General features: G+C 36.6%; 3 protein-coding genes across 9 annotated transcripts in view; 2 read left to right on the forward strand and 1 right to left on the reverse strand.

Annotated features, from left to right (window-relative positions):
• Positions 1-5,264, forward strand: part of samsn1a (SAM domain, SH3 domain and nuclear localisation signals 1a) — a 34,154-nt gene extending 28,890 nt beyond the window's left edge. For 3 of the 4 annotated variants that reach the window (XM_030152107.1, XM_030152109.1, XM_030152110.1), the window contains exons 13-15: positions 1-33; positions 359-506; positions 4,466-5,264. The exon at positions 1-33 is cut by the window's left edge and continues 180 nt beyond it. In XM_030152107.1, the coding sequence (XP_030007967.1) occupies positions 1-33; positions 359-506; positions 4,466-4,620 (336 nt within the window). In that variant the 3' untranslated portion in view covers positions 4,621-5,264. Of the gene's footprint in view, positions 34-358; positions 507-4,462 lie in introns of all 4 variants that reach the window. The other variant, XM_030152108.1, reaches the window with a different exon arrangement.
• A 1,447-nt stretch (positions 5,265-6,711) lies between these two features.
• hspa13 (heat shock protein 70 family, member 13) lies at positions 6,712-14,261 on the forward strand. Its single transcript, XM_030152839.1, has 5 exons — positions 6,712-6,893; positions 6,990-7,330; positions 9,722-9,935; positions 10,586-10,753; positions 12,225-14,261. The coding sequence occupies exons 1-5, from the start codon at positions 6,869-6,871 to the stop codon at positions 12,794-12,796; spliced, it is 1,320 nt and encodes a 439-aa protein (XP_030008699.1). The 5' UTR covers positions 6,712-6,868; the 3' UTR covers positions 12,797-14,261.
• Positions 14,262-16,266: 2,005 nt separating this feature from the next.
• Positions 16,267-19,762, reverse strand: part of gdpd5b (glycerophosphodiester phosphodiesterase domain containing 5b) — a 48,214-nt gene continuing 44,718 nt past the window's right edge. For 2 of the 4 annotated variants that reach the window (XR_003937127.1, XR_003937128.1), the window contains 2 exons: positions 19,493-19,743; positions 16,267-17,525 (listed from right to left, as the gene is read on the reverse strand). Coding sequence is in view for 2 of the 4 variants with exons in the window: in XM_030152305.1 (XP_030008165.1) it covers positions 17,440-17,525 (86 nt within the window). In the remaining 2 variants the exon portion in view is untranslated. The remainder of the gene's footprint in view (positions 17,526-19,492; positions 19,744-19,762) is intronic. The other 2 variants (XM_030152305.1, XM_030152306.1) reach the window with 1 other exon arrangement.

A 19,762-nucleotide genomic window follows, 5' to 3' on the forward strand; every position in this document is an offset into this window, starting at 1 on the left:
TTGCTGGAGTTGCTGGAGCGTCTGAATCTTGAGGTGAGAACAGAAAGTATTTACCTGAGACGCCAGGGTTTCAGTTCATTCAGAAATGTCCGGTTTTAGAGAAAGTAACACTCCAGCAAGGACAGAACAAAGACTTCAGACGACTTATCATGTACTTAAACAACTGGTGACACTTTAAAAAAAAATTAATCAAGAAAATAAAACAATAAGTCATTTCACAGTTTCACATGACTTCATATCATAAACCTGGACATTACCTATTCTCCATCATGTCTAATTTATGATCTTTAAGACAAACTGTTCACACCACTGGGGGTTTTATTGAGTATGATGATGGATGATCTGTTTGCTGTTGCAGGAGTATGCATCTGCCCTACTGCTAAATGGCTACCAGACGGTGGAGGACCTGATGCACCTGCAGGAGAAACACCTAATAGAGCTGAACGTCAAAGACCCCGAACACAGACGCAAGCTTCTTGCTGCTGCTGACTGCAGATACACAGAAGGTCAGAAACAAACCAGGGAATGACAGAATAAATGACAAAGAACTGCTTTATTAGTGTCAAAAATGTATCTATATACAGTCAGCTGATCATTGCAAATAACAGTAAGAGTCTCAGATACTCCTGAAACTGATATTTTCCAATAAAACAGTCTTTATCAAACTTATATTGCACAAAATGATTAGAAATAATTTCGTTGCCTAATTTCTTCTCAGTTCAGTAGAATTTTTGCATGAATCATAAGGTCCGCATTCTTGGGCATAACTGCAAAAACTCATTGCTTAACATTATTTCAACATTTGAGGAGCAACTTTAGTGTTAATTTTTTCTTGTATTCATTCAAGTGGATAAATGCAAACACATATCATGTCAGTATCTGAAAATATGGTCGTAATTATTAAATAATTACATAAAGTATCAGTACTAAAATTCAGAGCAAAAAGTCACCGTTTTCAGTCATTTTTTGCAAACTACATCAAATTTATGTCACTGAGGTGAGTTGTGTATCTGACTGGTTTCAGTATGAGTCAGTAAACACACACATACAAACAGGACCATTAACCACTTTATGAATCAGTGTTAAATAAAGAGCATTAGGTGGAAGTGCTCACCTGTTCAGCTCTGCTCTTGTGGTTATTTCTTGACATCCTCATTTGTTCTGTGCGTCCTTTTGCTGCATTAGGATCAGGATCAGCTATCTGTGTATGATTTTAGAATTTCAGCCTTATTGGTGTGTTATCTTTATATTTCATGTATGGCAGCATTAGACTCCCTTTTATTATGACACTGTTTATTTTTGCTGCTGTGAACTGAAAACTTTGACAAAATGCCTCCAAATGTCACTAAATACATTTCAAACATGCACATACATTTTAGAATCTATTTACTAGACATCTTTCAGCCTCAAAAAGGAAAATCCTCTCAGCCTCATGTGACATTAGTTCAGGGGTGTCAATCTCATTTTAGTTCAGGGGCCACATTCAGCTAAATTTGATTTGAAGTGGGCCCAACCAGTAAAATAATAACATAATAATATATAAATAATGTCAACTCCAAACTTTTCTCTATGTTTTAGAGCGAAAAAAAGTTAATTTACATTATGAACAGGTTTACAAACTATCCTTTCAAAAGATGTGAATAACATGAACAAACTGAAAAAATAAGTGTAATTTTAACAATATTCTGCATCAGTTTATCATTTACACATGTACTTTATAACTTACAGATTACAGTGGATCTACAATCACAGAAAACATTTAATAACAGGCAGAATCTTGTTAAAATTGTACTTATTTCTCTTAGGACATTTCAGGTTGTTCATATTTGTTCAGGTGATTCACATTTTTTTTTTGCAAAATTATACTTTGTTTTAGTGTAAATACATGAAAATATTTACATTTACAAAGAGAAAAATTTGGAGTTGTCATTATTTATTTGTTATTATGATAGTGTTTTACTGGTTTGACCCACTTGAGATTGAGTTGGTCTGAATGTGGAACCTGAACTAAAAGGATTGTTAATATCTTAGTGTAATTTTTGCATTTCACAAATTCATCCCAGACTGGACCCTTTGGAAGGCTGGATTTGACATGTTTGACACCTATACATTAGTTAATTTGGTTATGATTCAGTGGCTTTACCTATGTAGAAATGCAAACACTAAACATATAAACCCATATTCCACACTTTCAGTTAATAAATACATTCACACTAATTTAATCACCTTTTAATTACTCATAAATATGACCCAAATACCAGTACTAGTTTACTTCTATCAGTACTGATTATCACTGATGTGTCTGAAATGAGTGGTACGTTCATTACTAGTGGAAAACTGGAATGTAAAATAGCTGATAAAAACTGAGACGTTTGTGCCACACTGAACCGAAATACATCCTGTGCGCTGTGAGAGGCTTATCAGTGATTTCCTGTTAGTCAGATAGAAAGTGCTTAAGAGGACAGAAGGTGTTCCTGTAATCTGATGTCTTCAACCAGAAGGCTGATTATTGTCAGGATGAATGAAAACTAAACTTGTGTCCTGTACAAAGAAGGAACTGTGCACATGTGCTAGTTTTGTTCAGTCCGCTCACATTTTATGCTGCTAATGTTTTCTTAACTGCATGTTTGACAGTTAAAGATGATTTTAGTTTCCCTTTGTTGTGACTATATAAACAGATGGCAGCGGCTGCAGCGTGTTTCTGCCAAGCCTGTTGACTTTACATGAGATGGCAGTAATTTAATCAAGCTGAACTCCATTAGTGTAGTGGTTTCAACCTGGACATGAGGATTAGTGCCTGCTATTGGTGAAAAAACATGACAGAATAAAATGGTGTTTTTCTGTTGCATGGTTTCAGTTTGTTACAGAGTCCAAATGTTTCCAACAGGAAGGCATGTAGCTGTGGTGCTTTTTTGTAGAGTCACACCTGCGCAACAAATTTTAGTATCTGGGTCACTAGGACACGGCAAACCAAACACACATGTCCAGGTTTAAGAGGGTGGTTCAAAGAAAACAGGCAACACTCATACTGTAAAAGGACCACTCTGACTCTTAACTTACATCTGATAGTGTTATTATTCATGTAATAAATGTCCTCTAAATCCAGAAAATTAGAATTTTTGTAAGTCATAATTTAATCGACATATAGTGAAAGAAGAAAAATGTATTGACACATGAAGAAATAATGTTTGATTTAGCACAGTTCTGAAATTTTTACTAGTTTTCCCATGTTTTTCACGTGGATTTTTGATATGAATTCAGTTTCAATTGAGGAACTGATGCATTTTAGGTTAGTTTTTTTTTTTCAGCACTATGAAAAAAAACTTAATTAAAGGTTGGTAATATAGCAATCAAAAGGCAAATTGAAATAAACTAAAGTATTTTCCATTTGGTTTCAATCGGTGCACTGTTGTTCAATGTAGATTTTTAATTTAGTTTATTTTTCTTATAGCTATTTTTTTTCCATTTGTTTTAGTTTTGTACTAACCTGTAGTAACCCTAGTGCCCCCTCTAACTGATGTTTAAAGTAGGAACCTTTGTCAGTCATAAAGTCAAGAAGTATTTATATCTTTAATAACATCTTGAAACTCTGGTACATCCATATTCTATATGAACTAAACTATTAGAACACACTGAATTCAGGTGCTTCAGTGCTAACAGGAGGCTGAGCTTCAATGACACATGGCTTTATTTCATTTTCATGATTAGTTTTGTTTTTCATTGTCATCTACAAAATGTTCCAGAATTAGTTTTTACTTCCTTTGCTTAGTGCAGAAATTTTCTGACCTTATAATTTATTTAATTATTGTACCACTAGTTTTCTAAAATACTTGTCACTTTCCTACCATAAATAATCAGTAATAACAAGTAATCATCTTGTTCCTCCACCTCTCATTCAGGAAGAAAAACAGCATTTAAATGTAAAAAAAAGAAAAGACATTGATGTGACATTTATCATCATAGCTATAAAAACAACCAATATTATTATTTTTTTTTTTTATCATGTTAAGATTTAAGATCAAAGTGAATGTGAAGTCCTACAAGCTGTAGGTATGATGTGTCCCAATACTTTTGTCCATGTGATGTATTTTTAAAAAGCACTATTTTAAATAGGAATTATTATATAAGATGAGATATAAATGAAAACCAAACTGAAACTTTACTGGTCCCAGCACAGGGATGTTCACTAATGAAGGCAACAGGCTGAACTGCAGGGCAAAGAAAGAGATATGAAATCAATAGGAACAGACTGATTAACATTGTCCTTAAAATTTGAATGAGAGATGACAAAACGTATATTTCTGCGGCTCAGAAATGTGTCAGGGAATTACTGGGCTGTTTTTATGATCAGTCAGATTACATGTAAAAATAGTGACGTCATACTCCACTTGTCCCAGATTTTGTCTTCTGCGATGTGGTTGGAAACTTGTCATCTAATGACATTTTTTGTGGTTTGTGGCTGCAGGTGATGAGGTCAGGGATTCAGAAGAGCACAAATCCTCCCACAGTCCACAGGAAGAAGACAGCGACTGCCCCAGGGACTCGGGCTGCTTCATCCCATCTGAATGCTCAGACAGCAAGGAAGACTCAGAGCAGCTCACGGACGCTGTGGATTCTTAATGTGCTCATTTGTTGCATGGATACTTTGACATTTTGGAACACAAAGTTGGATATTTTTCTTGACCAAACACCATTGATTTTAAAATAGATTCAACAAGTAGAAAATGATTATCTTTAAATGTCAAATTAACATTCCTCAACCCATAAAGTAAGGCTAAAAGTTGTCTAATGGAATAATTTTGTTTTTAAAAGTATAACATGCACAAGGTAAACAAACAACTGAGATCCTGAATGTCATCTTATCTAACTAACAGGAACATAATCAACTTGTACATTTTGATTTCAGACATTTTTGATGTTTTAAAAGACATTAAATGTATTTATTACTTTCTAATTCAGTGTTTTTGCATATGAAGCCTTTATTTATCACATTTGCATCAACTGATATAACTCATCACATCTAGTTTTGAATTGGTACATTTGTTTTTCTGTAAATAAAGTGATGGGATGTTGCTGAAATGTAGATTTTTGACTCGAAGTCTTGCCTATAATGTAAACTGTACAGATAAAATGTTGTTATTTTTTATTGTATGTGTATATATGAAAGAGAGAGTCTGAGTGCACTCATATCGAAGTCTTGTGTTTTCACGAGGTTTTGTAAATACAACACAAATACAAATATATTAAAATGTGTTTTTTGTTGATTTATTTTACCTTCATTGTTTAACAGGGAGGGGGAAATGAGTGCTTTAAGATATTAATTATGACTGAAAATAGAGCAAATACTATCTAATGGATAAGGTATTACAACATATTGATTAGTTATTTTATAATCAGAATCAATGGAATCTTTACTTAATGGGTAAAATGCTGATACCACATAGTGAAGCACAGAGGTACACATTCTGCACTTAGACACTTTAGTAAAATGAGTATTATTAGAAAAGTGTTCTAAAAATGTGATATTCAAGACATTAACTGTGCAGTAAAATGGTAAGTGTCACTATTATATGTGATGTTGTCAGATTCATTGTACTGCTGTATTCATACATGTTTACAGTTTCATATCTGTTAGGTAGTTCAATCAACTGAAATGTATAAAATCATCATGTTTTTAGTGTCACTGTCCTGTGAGAACCATATATTTCTGGAAAGTCAACTTGTCAAAAATTCTGAACAATAGGCCTTTTCTCAAATTACATCACATTCCCCAGTATATCCACAAGGGATTTAAAAAAGACATCTAAAGTATGTGTTGCATAAAATATAAATTAAAAATACAAGTATCTTAGCAAATATGCACTTCAGTAAAGTAAAAAATACTCAGATAAATTCCTCTACTGCTTACAGCAGTGCAACAGTATGAGGTCTTAAAAATGTTATTTGATGACAAAAAGCTTATAAAAAGCTCAAAAATACAGAATAATTGAAAAGTTATATACAGTGATTGTTAATTTTACCATTAAAACCAAGCAAAACTTATTTTATAGGCCTGCTACATTCCACTCCAGGTTGAAACACAACATGCACTCAGAGTGATATGTTCTAACTGCAGGCATTACGATGAGTTAAAACTATTAAAATGAAATATAAAAACCTCATAAAATAATTAACTAAGAATAATTAAGATGAACAGTAAACCAATACACGTGGGTTAGAACAAGTAGAATGTAAAAAAAAAAAAAAAAAATAGTAATGAAGAATACAAAAAAACATATAATTAAAAGAAGAAGACATGTATGAATGACAATAAAGCGCTGGAGGGAGGTAAAAATTAAGATGAACAGATAATTGAAAACACGTTTAAAAAAAATGCCAATAAAATAAGAAAAAATAATATGTAGTTAACCAAGCTAAGATAAAATAAAATAAAATGAGATAATCAGTATAAATGTTAATTCGTGTTAATTATCCTGTCTCTTTTATTTCATTTTTTCCTCTTTTATATTGTTTAATCGTCTTCGGTTCATGCTTTACGACGTTCCCCTTTATGTCTCCTTCCGATTGGCTGCGAATGCAATTACGTCATGGCGTGTCCCTTTTTCGTGAGCATTTATGGGTATTGTAGTAAAATGGTAGAATCTACTGTACTGTCGTCAAGTCGAATGAACACGTCATCAACTACATTACCCAGAATTCACAAGAGGGCATGCAACGTTGACGTGTATTTGTTGGTAGTCTGAAAAATTCACCGTTTCTTATCGCCAGCTGTCAAAGCCGGTCCGGGTATTATTTCACCGCAAATTAAACAGCTTCACCAACATTTTGTGATTTTTAAAGTTGGAAGACTCAGCGACAGTATCTGACGATGGCGGGGGAGATTTCAATGTTTGGTAAGTTGTAATAGTCACTTTTTTCACGTGGATTCCAATAACCGGCTACCGGATGCTAGCATGAGCTAACTGGTTCGGTCCACTTGTCCTACTCAGGTTCGGTGATCCTGGCCCTGTTCCTGGCTGGATACCTGGGCCAGCAGTACCTACCGCCCCCAAAGCCTAAAGTGATCGGCCTGGACCTGGGCACCACATTCTGCTCTGTCGCCGTCTTCCACCCGGGCAGCGGGGAGGTGGAGGTGGTCGCGGATGAAGAGGGGAGGAAGAGCATCCCCAGCGCAGTGTCGTTCACCGAGACTGGAGTGTTGGCCGGGCATGAAGCCATGGACCTGGCCGACAGCAACCCGCAAAACACCATCTATGATGCCAAGAGGTTCATCGGGAAGATATTTGAGCCGGAGCTTTTGGAGCAGGAGAGCACCCGGTACCCGTTTAAGGTGGGTGAGGAGGAGGAGGAGGAGCTACTGTGGGTCACTTTGGCACCAGGGATGATTTTTGCAATATGCTATCAGTTATCTCATATTGAATCTTCTCTGTTCAGAATCTTTCCATGATGCCTTCGTTTTTCTTAACCACTTCCAGCTGTTAGGCAAACTTGGCAGCTACCAGGTCCTAGCATTATCATTATCATTTAACCTTGGGATTGAGTTCTTTGACCCACTTTTCCTCCTGAGCCACAGCTGCTCCAATTACATCATTACTATTATTACATTATTGATGGTAAAATTAAGAGCATCTTCTAATGTACAGGGTGGGGAAGCAAAATTTACAATATTTTGAGGCAAGGATTGAAAGACAGTGTATGACCAATTAGTTTATTGAAAGTCATGAGAATTTATTTGCCACAAGAAAATGTACATAATAGAAAATGTTTTTATTCTATGTGTCCTCCTTCTTTCTCAATAACTGCCTTCACACGCTTCCTGAAACTTGCGCAAGTGTTCCTCAAATATTCGGGTGACAATTTCTCCTATTCTTCTTTAATAGTATCTTCCAGACTTTCTCGTAATAGTTTTGCCCATAGTCATTCTCTTCTTTCCATTATAAACAGTCTTTATGGACACTCCAACTATTTTTGAAATCTCCTTTGGTGTGACGAGTGCATTCAGCAAATCACACACTCTTTGACGTTTGCTTTCCTGATTACTCATTTGGGCAAAAGTTTCTGAAAAGGTATGGATAATAGTGTTAGGTATGATTATGACATCAATATATGTTTGGTTTCAAAACAATTGACGTAGTGCCTGCTGAGAAAAAAACAACTAAATGTTCATTGTAAATTTTGCTTCCCCACCCTGTATGTTGGCTGATCGTGTTATTTAAGCTCCAATATAATAATGATAAACTGGAGCAGGGAGGATCCTAACTACCCAATACTGTCCATGCCCCTTCCCTCAAATATTGTGACAAATTGCCACACTCTGTAACTTTTACAGCATTAGGCACTGGAAACCTGTTGAACTGAACCTCTAAGTCAGGGGTGTCAAACTTATTTTCTTTCAGGGGCCATATTCAGCCCAAATTGATCTCCAGCAGGCCGAACCAGTAAAATAATAACATAATAGCCTATAAATAATGAGAACTCCAACTTTTTAGTGCAAAAAATAACATGAAATGATGAAACTATGTCTATCCAAAACAAAAAAGATGTTAATAACTGGAAAAAACTGAAGTTTCTGAAGACAAATAAGTACAATTTTATCAATATTATGCCTCAACTTACGATTTCTACATGTGCATTACAGATCAGATCTACCAAGACACAAAATAAGCAGAATATTGTTAAAATTGCACTTACTTTTCTTTAGACATTCCAGGTTGTTCATATTTGTTCAGGTTATTGACATTTTATTGTTAAAGGATATCACAATTTAATATTCTTTGCAATAAATCAAAGAGAAAAAATTGGTGTTGCCATGATTTAGAGGCATGATATCATATTATTTTTCTCACATTAAACCAAGAAAAAAATTTGGAGTCATTATTTCTAGGTTATTATGCTATTATTTTTGAGTTTGATGCCCTTGACTGTTAATATTTTCAGGATAATTTTTGCATTTTGCTCTTTGTAAATTCATCTCGCGGGCCAGATTGGAACCTTTGGCGGGCCGGTTTTGGCCCCCGGGACGCATGTTTGACACCTGTGCTCTAAGTCAAGTTAATAAATACCAAAATGAGTAAATCTGACTCAGTTAACATTAGTGTATTGATAGATCTGTCACTGAACATTATAACTAACCATGAAAGATCTTGGTGGTAAAGGATTAGATTTTTAATTTATTTTTCCTACAGTGCTTTTCAAGGCACCTGAAGTGCTTTACATTATTAATTCACTTTCACCTAATGGCCCCTCTGACCATTCATACACCAGTGTGAGTGACACTGGAGGCACATGACTAGGACAGAGTGGGATTTGAACTGCCAACCCTTTGGTTATTGGACAACCTACTCTACCTCCTGAGCTATGGCTGCCTCACCTGGTAGTGATTTTATGTTTTATTATTTTCCCTCAAACTCAGTCAAATATTTATAAGCAGCTGTACTAAGTTCTGCCCACATCCATAATTTATAAATCACCATATCAGTGTAGATTAATCAGTTTGTTTGACGATATACAATATGTGTCAGATTGACTTGATTGTCTCCCTGTTAATCAAGACCAACCAAGGCTTGAATCTGGATTCATCTGGATTTCTGGGCAGAATTCTCTAAACCTGTCCCAGAAAAATGCCTAATTGGGGCATGTTTTAACTCTAAAAATCACCTCAATAGAAGATCTTTGAACTGTGATGTATCCATCCTGACTCTTTCTCTTTGTTTTCCACCAGGTGATCAACAACAATGGAAATGCAGAGTTTCTGATTTCCACCAACCACACCTTCACCGTGAGCCCAGAGTTCATTGGTTCCCGGCTGCTGCTGAAGATGAGAAAGATGGCGGAGCAGCAGCTCGGTGTGCTGATCCAGAAAGCTGTCATCTCAGTGCCCGCTGAGTTTGACGAGAGGCAGAGGAACTACACTGTCAGAGCCGCTAACCTCGCTGGTCAGTTAATTATTTAATATGATTCTGGTGTTTCCCACGGCAAAGCTGCACATCTGTAGGGTCATGTTTTGAAAAAAAAAAAGAGTTCTGGTGTTTGTTGTTTATGTTCCATTCCTTGTCTGAATCATAATTTGGATCTGCTATTTAAGATTTATTTTAGAAACTTTCAATATGCTTTACTTGTTTATTTGATGCATCTTCCTCTCTTTTTCTGTTATCAGTCCTCTACTGCACTTTGCATCAGAACTTGATATTAACCTCTGTTTTAAATTGTTTTAGTTGTTTAAGTTTTACTTTTTAACGTCAGGGAGATGCTTTGGTTCTTTATTAACATTTTAGTAAATGTGTAGGAAATGGAAAAGGAGCTCCATGCATATGTTTGTATGGAATTAATATTAAATGTTTAGAGGCAATTCATTTGAATTATTCTCAATTTGCATTTTATATTTGCACACATGTAGGTCTTGTAGGTCTCCTTGATTAGTAACTTTACTAATGGTAACTAGTAGCTATCTGTATCTGCTTAGACAAACTATTATGGTTGACCACTAGTAACAATATAGTTAGAGTGTAGTTTTGTACCACATGCACTTGCTTAGTAAAAATGCAAATGTAAGATTGTAAGCGCTGCTTCCCTAATTGTCTTGCAGGTTTGGAAATCCTGCGTGTGATTAATGAGCCCACAGCGGCTGCCATGGCCTACGGTCTGCACAAGGTAGACGTGTTCAATGTGCTGGTGGTCGACCTCGGGGGAGGAACGCTGGACGTGTCTCTGCTCAACAAACAAGGGGGCATGTTCCTCACCAGAGCCATGGCAGGTACGAGTTTCACAGACAGAACAAAGAGGAACCGATATGAGCAAACTGTTCTCAACATGAACATGATGCAGTTAAAGGCTGTTCCTCAAAGTCACAGATCCTTCTATGGTTGTGACTTTTTTTCAAGTCACTTCCTTTCTAGACCCAAAAGACAGTTATGCCAACTGATCAATACACTCCTGAAAGGAAAAGAAAAGTTCCAGGTCCCAATTCAGTGATTTAACACACTGATGCGTTTCCAAGGAAATAATAAAGGCACAGCAGTGTTTATCATACCTTCATTTAATAATTTTAAAGATTCTTTAATCATAATACTGCCGGATATGATTTTATGCAATCTATATTTTATTTTTCTCAGTATTTATACATTTTAAGATCCTCCACATGTTCCTTTTATCTATAAGCCCCCTGATTTGCATTTATGTATGAAATCCGGTATAAAATGTAAATAACCTGCAATTCAAAAGATCTTTGCACTGGTTCTTTATTCTTTACTGAGATCTTATTTGCAGTTGTGGTTTCCTCTTTATCATTTACCATCATTTTTAAAAGGCTTGTGCAGAGGATTGTGGGTCATTAAACTGGGCCAAGGATTGCTGAGTGACCACAGAGGCATCCTTAAACTCGGTCCTTGGAAGGATCCTGGACTTTGGATTTGTCTGGCCTAAAGTTATGCTGTATTTTTATGTAAATGAAGGTTTGACTTTGAGAAACACCCAAAGGCCTAAAATATCACTCCTTTATTCCAGGTTTTCCTCTTTAAGCTGAAATGGGATTCTTAAGGGTCAGTGACATATATGGGTTAAAAAGACTGAAAATGGCAATTAGTGTAAACAACAAAAGAATAGGAAATATTCAATATTTGATCTACGTTAGTTGACTTTAAATGAAAATATTATGCATTTTTTACAGTACTGACCACATATAAACTGAAAACATATTTGATTTTTCTAAATAATCCTCTCTGTTTTTTTTTTTTTCTGTTTAATTTTTCTTCTTGCAATATTAACCAAACTTCTCCTGGTGGTTACAACATTGTGACACTTGAGGAAGTTGACTTGAGTAACATGGTTGACGCATTAATTCACTTCAGAACAATGGTGTTCCATTAGTGTCTATTGTAATTGTCTACAGCAATGTCTATTAGTCATGATTCTTGGTAATATTTATTAACAATTTAGTAACAATTGTAAACATTTTTTTAGTGTTATATGATCATGAATGTTACATGTGACATGATCCACAAATATTCTCTCAAATTAAGAGAATGTGTGCAGGCAAATTCTAACATTATTTCTTAAATTGTAATCTTTTTACATGTAAGTAAAACATCAGGGTTGACTTTTCTCTTATATTTGATATCAAATTCACACAATAATCCAATTAAATATTTATATCTGTGACTGTTATGTTCAGTTTCTTGCCCATAAGAAAAGAGGTATTTAATTAAATGAATGACATTTTACTGCAGGTAATAACAAGCTGGGAGGTCAAGACTTCAGTCAAAGGTTGCTTCAGTACACAACAGAGCGAGTCCGACAGCAGTACGGCGTCCCACCCACGCTCAAAGAGGACATCCACCGTCTGCGACAGGCTGTGGAGGCCGCCAAGCTCAACCTCACCCTGTACCCCAGCGTCACCGTACGGGTTCCCCTGCACCTTCACACACACGACACCTCGGACTCGTCCGCTCCGGTCAAGGTGATGTTCCAGGCCGTGATCACTCGCGAGCTGTTCGAGGAGCTTAATGAGGACCTTTTCCAGAAGATTCTGACCCCCGTGGAGACGGTTTTATCCGAAGGTCACTTAGAGAAAGAAGATGTGGACGAGATAGTTCTGGTGGGAGGGTCGACCCGGATACCACGGATCAGACGGCTCATCAGTGAGTTCTTTGGGAAGGAGCCCAACACGTCCGTGGACCCCGACTTGGCGGTGGTCACGGGTGTGGCCATTCAGGCCGGCATCATGGGCGGCTCCTGGCCGTTACAAGTGAGCGCTATAGAGATCCCCAACAGACACCTACGCAAGACGAACTTGAACTGAACATCAACAAGGTTTTTGTACGATAAAGTGCTTCAAAGCCCACAGATGAGACTCACTGCTCCATGCTTCTCTAATGCGCTTAATTAAATATGTGCTCTAATGCGGGCTTTGCACAGCAGAGGACTGAGTTGCTAAAATGATGAGGTGAAGATATTCAGGGTCTTTAACTTCCTCCTCCTTTGTATCTGTGCCAGGCAATAGTGGTTCATGAAGAAATTGGAGACGACATATTGAATCATGCTGACATTCCATCAAACATATTCCCATCTGGTAACGTGTGAAGTCCTGGCAGAAGAACAGGAGAGGTTATGTAATGTGAAACAGAGGCCTCCTCTGTGACATAACTGCTGTTTCATTCAGTAACCACCTCCAGTCGGACACACTTCAGTATCATTCACAACAGGGAACAACCACTTTGTACGGATTTAAAGACTGATCAGCACATTTCCATCTATTTATTTATTTATTTCCATGAACTGTATGTCTGAGTGAATTAGTGTGTGCGAGTGTGTGTGCCTTTTCAGAGCTGCTACGTTGTGCCAAGCATGGAAGCATTTCAGACGAGGCCCAGTGAAGTGGTCTCATTTGTCAAAGGTTATTGGTACAGAAGGTAGAGAAACAGGCCTCATAAAGGAAGGGTTTTTTGTTGTGGTTAAGTAGAGACTTATCCGTCAGATGAAGGTGCCCGTTGGAGACAGCCTTAACACTGACCCTGTACTGTAACAGAATCACAGGTACCTTTGGACAGAATAAAGAGTGGATCATTTTCCACAGAGAAAGAGAAGGAGACACTTGTTGCACTTTGAGGACTTCCATTTGTTGGCCAGCTTCATGTCGTTGTGCTTTAGTTTTTTTTTGTTTAAGGTTTTTTTTTTTTGTTTTTTTTTTTTCATTTAATATCAGAGTTGAATGCATCGGCCTGCTTCTGCTGCTGTGGAGGGGTAGGTCCACTCTGGTATTCCCACGGCAAGACCAAAGCATTTATGTGCCTTGTGTGTTTGTTGTCGTCTCTATTACTGAGAAACGTCGGAGTCGCATTCACTATGTTTGATGCACCGGATTTTGTGGATTTCGGTGTCAGAATGCCTGCAACTGGACATGTTTATGTAACGATAATGGAAAAAAATATCTGTTAATGTATCAAAATAAATTTATCTGAAAATGTAACACCTGTAATACACAGACCAAGGTAAATACATTCTTTTAAGGAGATTTTCTTGCCAATGCCATATGAGTTTGTTTTCAATGTATTTTTCTTTGTAATGTTGCTGTAACAGAGCCTTCATGAAGTCATTCTAAGCTACACGGTTTCCCTTTGATACTGAAGAAATCATTTAACAGTAAATGTCTTAGGTCTATTTTTGTACTAAATGTTACTCACTATAAGTCCAGCAATGTAAAAAAAACAACAACCTTTAACTGTTATATGCTTTTTCAGCGCATTAAAATACAATTCTCAACTTTTGTTTGTGTTTTTAGTTAATTCACACCCTTTTATATATGGAGGACTGAACCTGCCATATTGAAAAATATATACAGAAATATAAAAATGGCTTAATAAATTACTTTCTGTACCATTTATTTATCTATTTTGTCCTTATTTATATTTTTCCTTACTTAATTTTTATCCCTGCATTTATTTCTGCTTTGCTTTCTGTTTACATTTTCCCTTTGCATCAGTTTGTAATTAAATGTTGCAAAAACAGGTAGATCAGGGGTGTCAAACTCATTTTCTTCCAGGGGCCACATTCAGCCCAATTTAACCTGAAATGGGCCGGACCAGTACAATAATAGCATGATAGCCAATAAATAACGACAACTCCAAATTGTTTTAGAGCAAAAAATTACATTAAATGATGCCAATGTTTACATTTACAAACTATCCAAAGAAAAAGGATGTAAATAACCTGAATAAAATAAAATTTGTAAAGAAATATAAGTTCAGTTTTATCAATATTATGCCTCGACTTATCATATTTACATGTGCATTACGGATCAGATCTACAAAGGCACAAAACATTTAGTAACAGGCAGAAAATTGTTAAAATTGCATTTAATTTTCTTCAGACATTTCAGGTTGTTCATATTTGTTCAGGTTTTTCACATTTTATTGTTAAAGGATAGTTTGTTAATTTAAATATTTCCATAATTTAATATTTTTTGCACTAAATCAAAGAGAAAAAATTGGTGTTGTCATTATTTATAGGTTATTATGATATTATTTTTGAGTTTGATGCCCTAACTTGCACTTTGCAAATTCATTCCGCGGGCTGGTTTTGGCCCCCGGGCCGCCTGTTTGACACCTGTGAGGTAGATGGTCACTTATATCATTTATCACCAGGCCGCTATTAATATTATTCTCCAGTACATTTGTAAAAAATATTATCAATTAGTGTTGCACTAAAAGAAGTTACTCTGCTGGGCTTTGTGATCAGTGTGTAAAGCCCTCTATTGTAAAATGTGTCCAGAAAGTCAGAAGTTTGTTTATGTGTAGATACCTTCACTTACTCCTCTGATTATCAAAATGCTGTTGATCAAATTCATGACTGTAATTTTGTCTGTGTTTTGCATTTACATATGGTTTACAGAGCTGTGATTTCATTTGCATAATAGGAGCTCAAAGTGATACGCTGATGAAAGTAGAAGGGAGGGCTCTCAGTAAACTTTTTATGGGCTGGTGTTAAAAGAGGAGAAAGCACATACCACACTACACTGTGTATAATCTATTAATTATAAGAATATAATTAACCAATAGGAGAAGAGCTGACCTAAGGACATGCCTTTAAAGACCGCCCCCCTCATTTGCCTAATGAGGCATAAATGCATACAGAAATAGAAAAAGGACAAGCAGGAATAAAAAGGTGAAGCAGAAATAAATAGAGGAAGAAAACGCAAATGGGGAAAGAGGTAAATATGACTATGAATTAAAAAAATGGCAATAAATTAATAAGATGTCAGATGAAATAAGTATAGAAATAAATAAGAAAAGAGATAAAGAAAAAATGTAAATAAAAAGCAACGCATAAATAAATAGAGGAAGAAAATACAAAAGGGGGAATACTGAAGAGGTAAATATGACTATGAATAATAAAAAAAATGCCAATAAATTAATAAGATGTCAGATAAAATATAGAAGTAAATAAGAGACAAAGAAAATGTAAATAGAAAGCAACGCAGAAATAAATAGGTGACAGAATTAGAGGAAGAAAATGCAAAAGGGGGAATACTGAAGAAAATGTAAATAGAAAGCAACACAGAAATAAATGCAGGGATAAAAGTTAAATAAGGAAAAATATAAATAAGGACAAAATAGATAAATGGTAGAGAAATGAATTTATCAAGCCATTTTTCTATTTCTGTACATATTTTTCAATATGGCAGGTTCAGTCCTCCATATTCATGTCGAACTTCATCAGTAATTTTTTTTTTTTTTTTATTTTGACAAAAATGAGTAGACTCCAGTCTTAGAAGAATTTTCAATGTTTAATTCTGAGGCACAATAATACCAAAAAAAAAAAAAAAAAAAAAGAAAAACACAATCCATTTCGCATCCCTTCAGTAGCTTAAAGCTAAATTTTCACATTTTAGCATCAACTTCATTTCCTTTACAGCAGGTTCAGTTTAACACCAGCAGCCAACATTACGATGCATTTAGTTTGTCGATGCTAAAATACAGCAACGTGACTGCACCTCGTATCGTGTGGGAAGTCAAAGGACTTCCACAGGGGCCAAACTATTTCTGTTGTGACCAGTAAGCAGTTCAACGTCATCACATTTGTCAATTTCACACATCAATTCATCTTTTATGTACAATAACACTCAACATAGCACTGCACTCGGCATAAAAAAATACATTCCCGGCCAGAAAACACACGATACACATCATAAAAAAAAAAATTCAAACATTCACATGAACCATAAAGACAGCACAGATCATCAAACACCATTTCCACTAGTGTCTTTTTCCTAGGAGCACAGCTCACATGTCATTTGATATGCTCATTACTGTTAACATGCACTGATCAAACGTAGGGCAGCAGGCGTTCAGCCTCCATCTAATTATCTTACATACACCGTGTGAATATTTCACTTGGAGGAGAAGGCAGGGCTTCTGTAAACAGCTTGGTCATTTTTTTTTTGGTTTTATTATTTTTTTCATATAAATATTAGTGTCATTCTACTCTGAATGTCAGCACACAGGAGTGCGATAGAGGGCAAGCAGTAGGATATGAACTGGAAGCGTTTCGTCTCATGCCGCAATTAAAAAGCCTTGCACTTTCACTTACATTGTTTAACAAAAATGAAGATCAGCTTTGGAAAATCAGCTTTAATGAATCCGTCTTTAAAAAGAAACAGAAGCCGTGATAACTTGTGGAGCCTCTCTGACATTTAGACACGTGAGTCGAGGCCAGAGATTTGGCGGATTTGATCAATAAAAAGTGCTCGTGTACCATGAAAAACACAGTATGTCTGACAAATAAAGGAAAAAAATATATACACAGAATGTACACAGAGTGGGTGGGTGCTAGTTGTCTCCATCAGGTACAGCAGTCTGTCAGAAAATCAGCAGGAGAGGGAGGAGAATGTGTTGTAAACTGAGGAGGAGCAGGCCGCTGGGATTTTTGATGGGATATGAGTCTCCATCACTGGCTGATGCCCTGGTTGGTGTAGCAGTCGTAGCCGTTGTCTGCGTACAGCTCCTCGGCGCTGCCCACTCCATTACTCACCTCTGGAGGACGCCAAAGGACAACAAAAACAGTCAAGAGCGCTGGAAAACCACTGAGCTGACATTTTGTTTTTGTAATTGCTGAGGCACAAAAACTGGAATTTATGACATTCATTCATTCATTCATTTTCTGAACCTGCTTTATCCTCACTAGGGTCACAGGGGTCGCTTGGAGCCTATCCCAGCTACATAGGGGTGAAGACGGGGTACACCCTGGACAAGTCGCCAGTTCATCTCAGAGCTGACATATAGAGACAAACAATCACTCTCACATTCACACCTATGGGCAATTTAGATTAACCAATTAACCTATCAGTGCATGTCTTTGGATGGTGGGAGGAAGCAGGAGTACCCGGAGAGAACCCACACAGACACGGGGAGAACATGCAAACTCCACACAGAAAGGTCCCACCCCCTGTCGACTGGTGTTGGAATCGAACCCAGGACCTTCTTGCTGTGAGGCACGAGTACTAACCACTGCATCACCGTGTCACCCGGAATTTACGACATAATGATTAAAAATAATAATAATAATAATAATAATAATAATAATAATTTATGACATCATGATTGAAAAAAAAAATCACTAAATCCCGCACATCATCTGGTATACACTAGAAAAGCGCATTGATGCCATTTACATTAGACATATCATTCAAAACTGAAAGCTTGTGTGCATTGTTTGTTCAACATTCCTATTGTACTCTAACACTTGCACCCAGAATGCACTATGAAACATGCGGAACCACAGAGGTCACATGGAAATGAGAGGTTGAGGACTATATAGGATTCAAGTGGTTACCTTTGGTCTGCACAATAATAAACAACATTGTATGAGACAAAGTTAGAGGAAGAGGTGTTTGTGTTACAGGAGATTAATGATTACAACTAATAGGAAATAAGGATAGGAACATTATAGGATATAATATTATAGGAATATTAAGATTACTGCCTCCTTAATAGATCGACTAAATAATAACCATGCTCTTTAATACAGGGCTTTTTTCAGATAAACCTTCTAAAACTAAAGCCAGGCCTTTATTTCCATTTCCATCTGTTTGAGAAGCAGAATGAGTCATACAGATCCACTCCCGTTTGTGCTGTAAGAGTCACTTTGACTTTGTCTCAGTCAGAGGCCATTTGTTTCTTTAAAGGGGAATTACTATGACAGATATTGCCATCATGTGGTGCTTTCATGTTACTACAATCTGCAATGTAGATGAGATGCAGCACTGATAAAAAAACAACCACCCTCTTGGATGTTTTCTCCTTTAATTCCTTTTAGACATTATATTTAATATTCATTTGTTCAATATGATTCACTGTTTTGACAATAATTTACTGAAACAGCTTTTTAATGTCAACATATTGAAACAAAATGTCAATTCATTAAATTCTATAATGTAATGACCCCTTTATATCAGTGTTTAATAAACCTTTGGCCACAGTCACAGCACTGAGTCGGTCTCAGTACATCTAGACACTGTAATTTTACTACATTCTAATTTACAACACAGTTCAAGCTCTGTCAGGTTGCACAGGGATCAGGCATGAACAGCCCTTTTCAAGTCCAAAAACAAATCCTCAACTGGATTCAGGTCTGGTTTTTAACTAACCCACTTCATAACATATACCTTATTGTGTTGAAAGCATTTCTGTGTTGCTATGAATGAAAATACCAAAGACTATTATTTTTAGCACGCAGTTGGCATATGAGAAGAACTATTTGCTTGTCATTTGTGTCATGTTGTGAGAAAAACAGGATTTTTAGAAGAGTTTCAAGGGTTTTGCTTGAAGTGTTTGATTGTGTGTATTGATTTGTGTGTGTAGATTTCAGAAATTGTGCTTTAGCAATTATAAAAATCGATAAAGCAAACAGCACAAATGTCAAACCACAGCAGTTCACACTTCAAACAAAAAGAGCATGAATTAAAACTGATGGAGAGAATCCTCGTGGCTGTCGGACTTACCTTTCACCCCCAGCACTAGAGGATGTCAGAGCGGGGCGTCTATAAGCTCCCCTACACTGGATGACATCTCCCAGTAGGAGGACTGAGGGGGAGGTGAGGTGTGTGAAGGATGAATGGATGAAGGGGAGACACAGGGATGGAAATGGATGTGTGGGGAAAGGTAGAGGCGCTGCTCGGAGAAGATGGAGAGGTAGGATGGAGAGGAGGTGGTGGACATCACACAAAGGAGGCAGGCGGCTACTGGGGTTGACCTTTAACAGGGGAGAGAGG

This window comes from Sphaeramia orbicularis, chromosome 13 (genome assembly GCF_902148855.1).
Source record: "Sphaeramia orbicularis chromosome 13, fSphaOr1.1, whole genome shotgun sequence".
NCBI classification, from domain to species: domain Eukaryota; kingdom Metazoa; phylum Chordata; class Actinopteri; order Kurtiformes; family Apogonidae; genus Sphaeramia; species Sphaeramia orbicularis.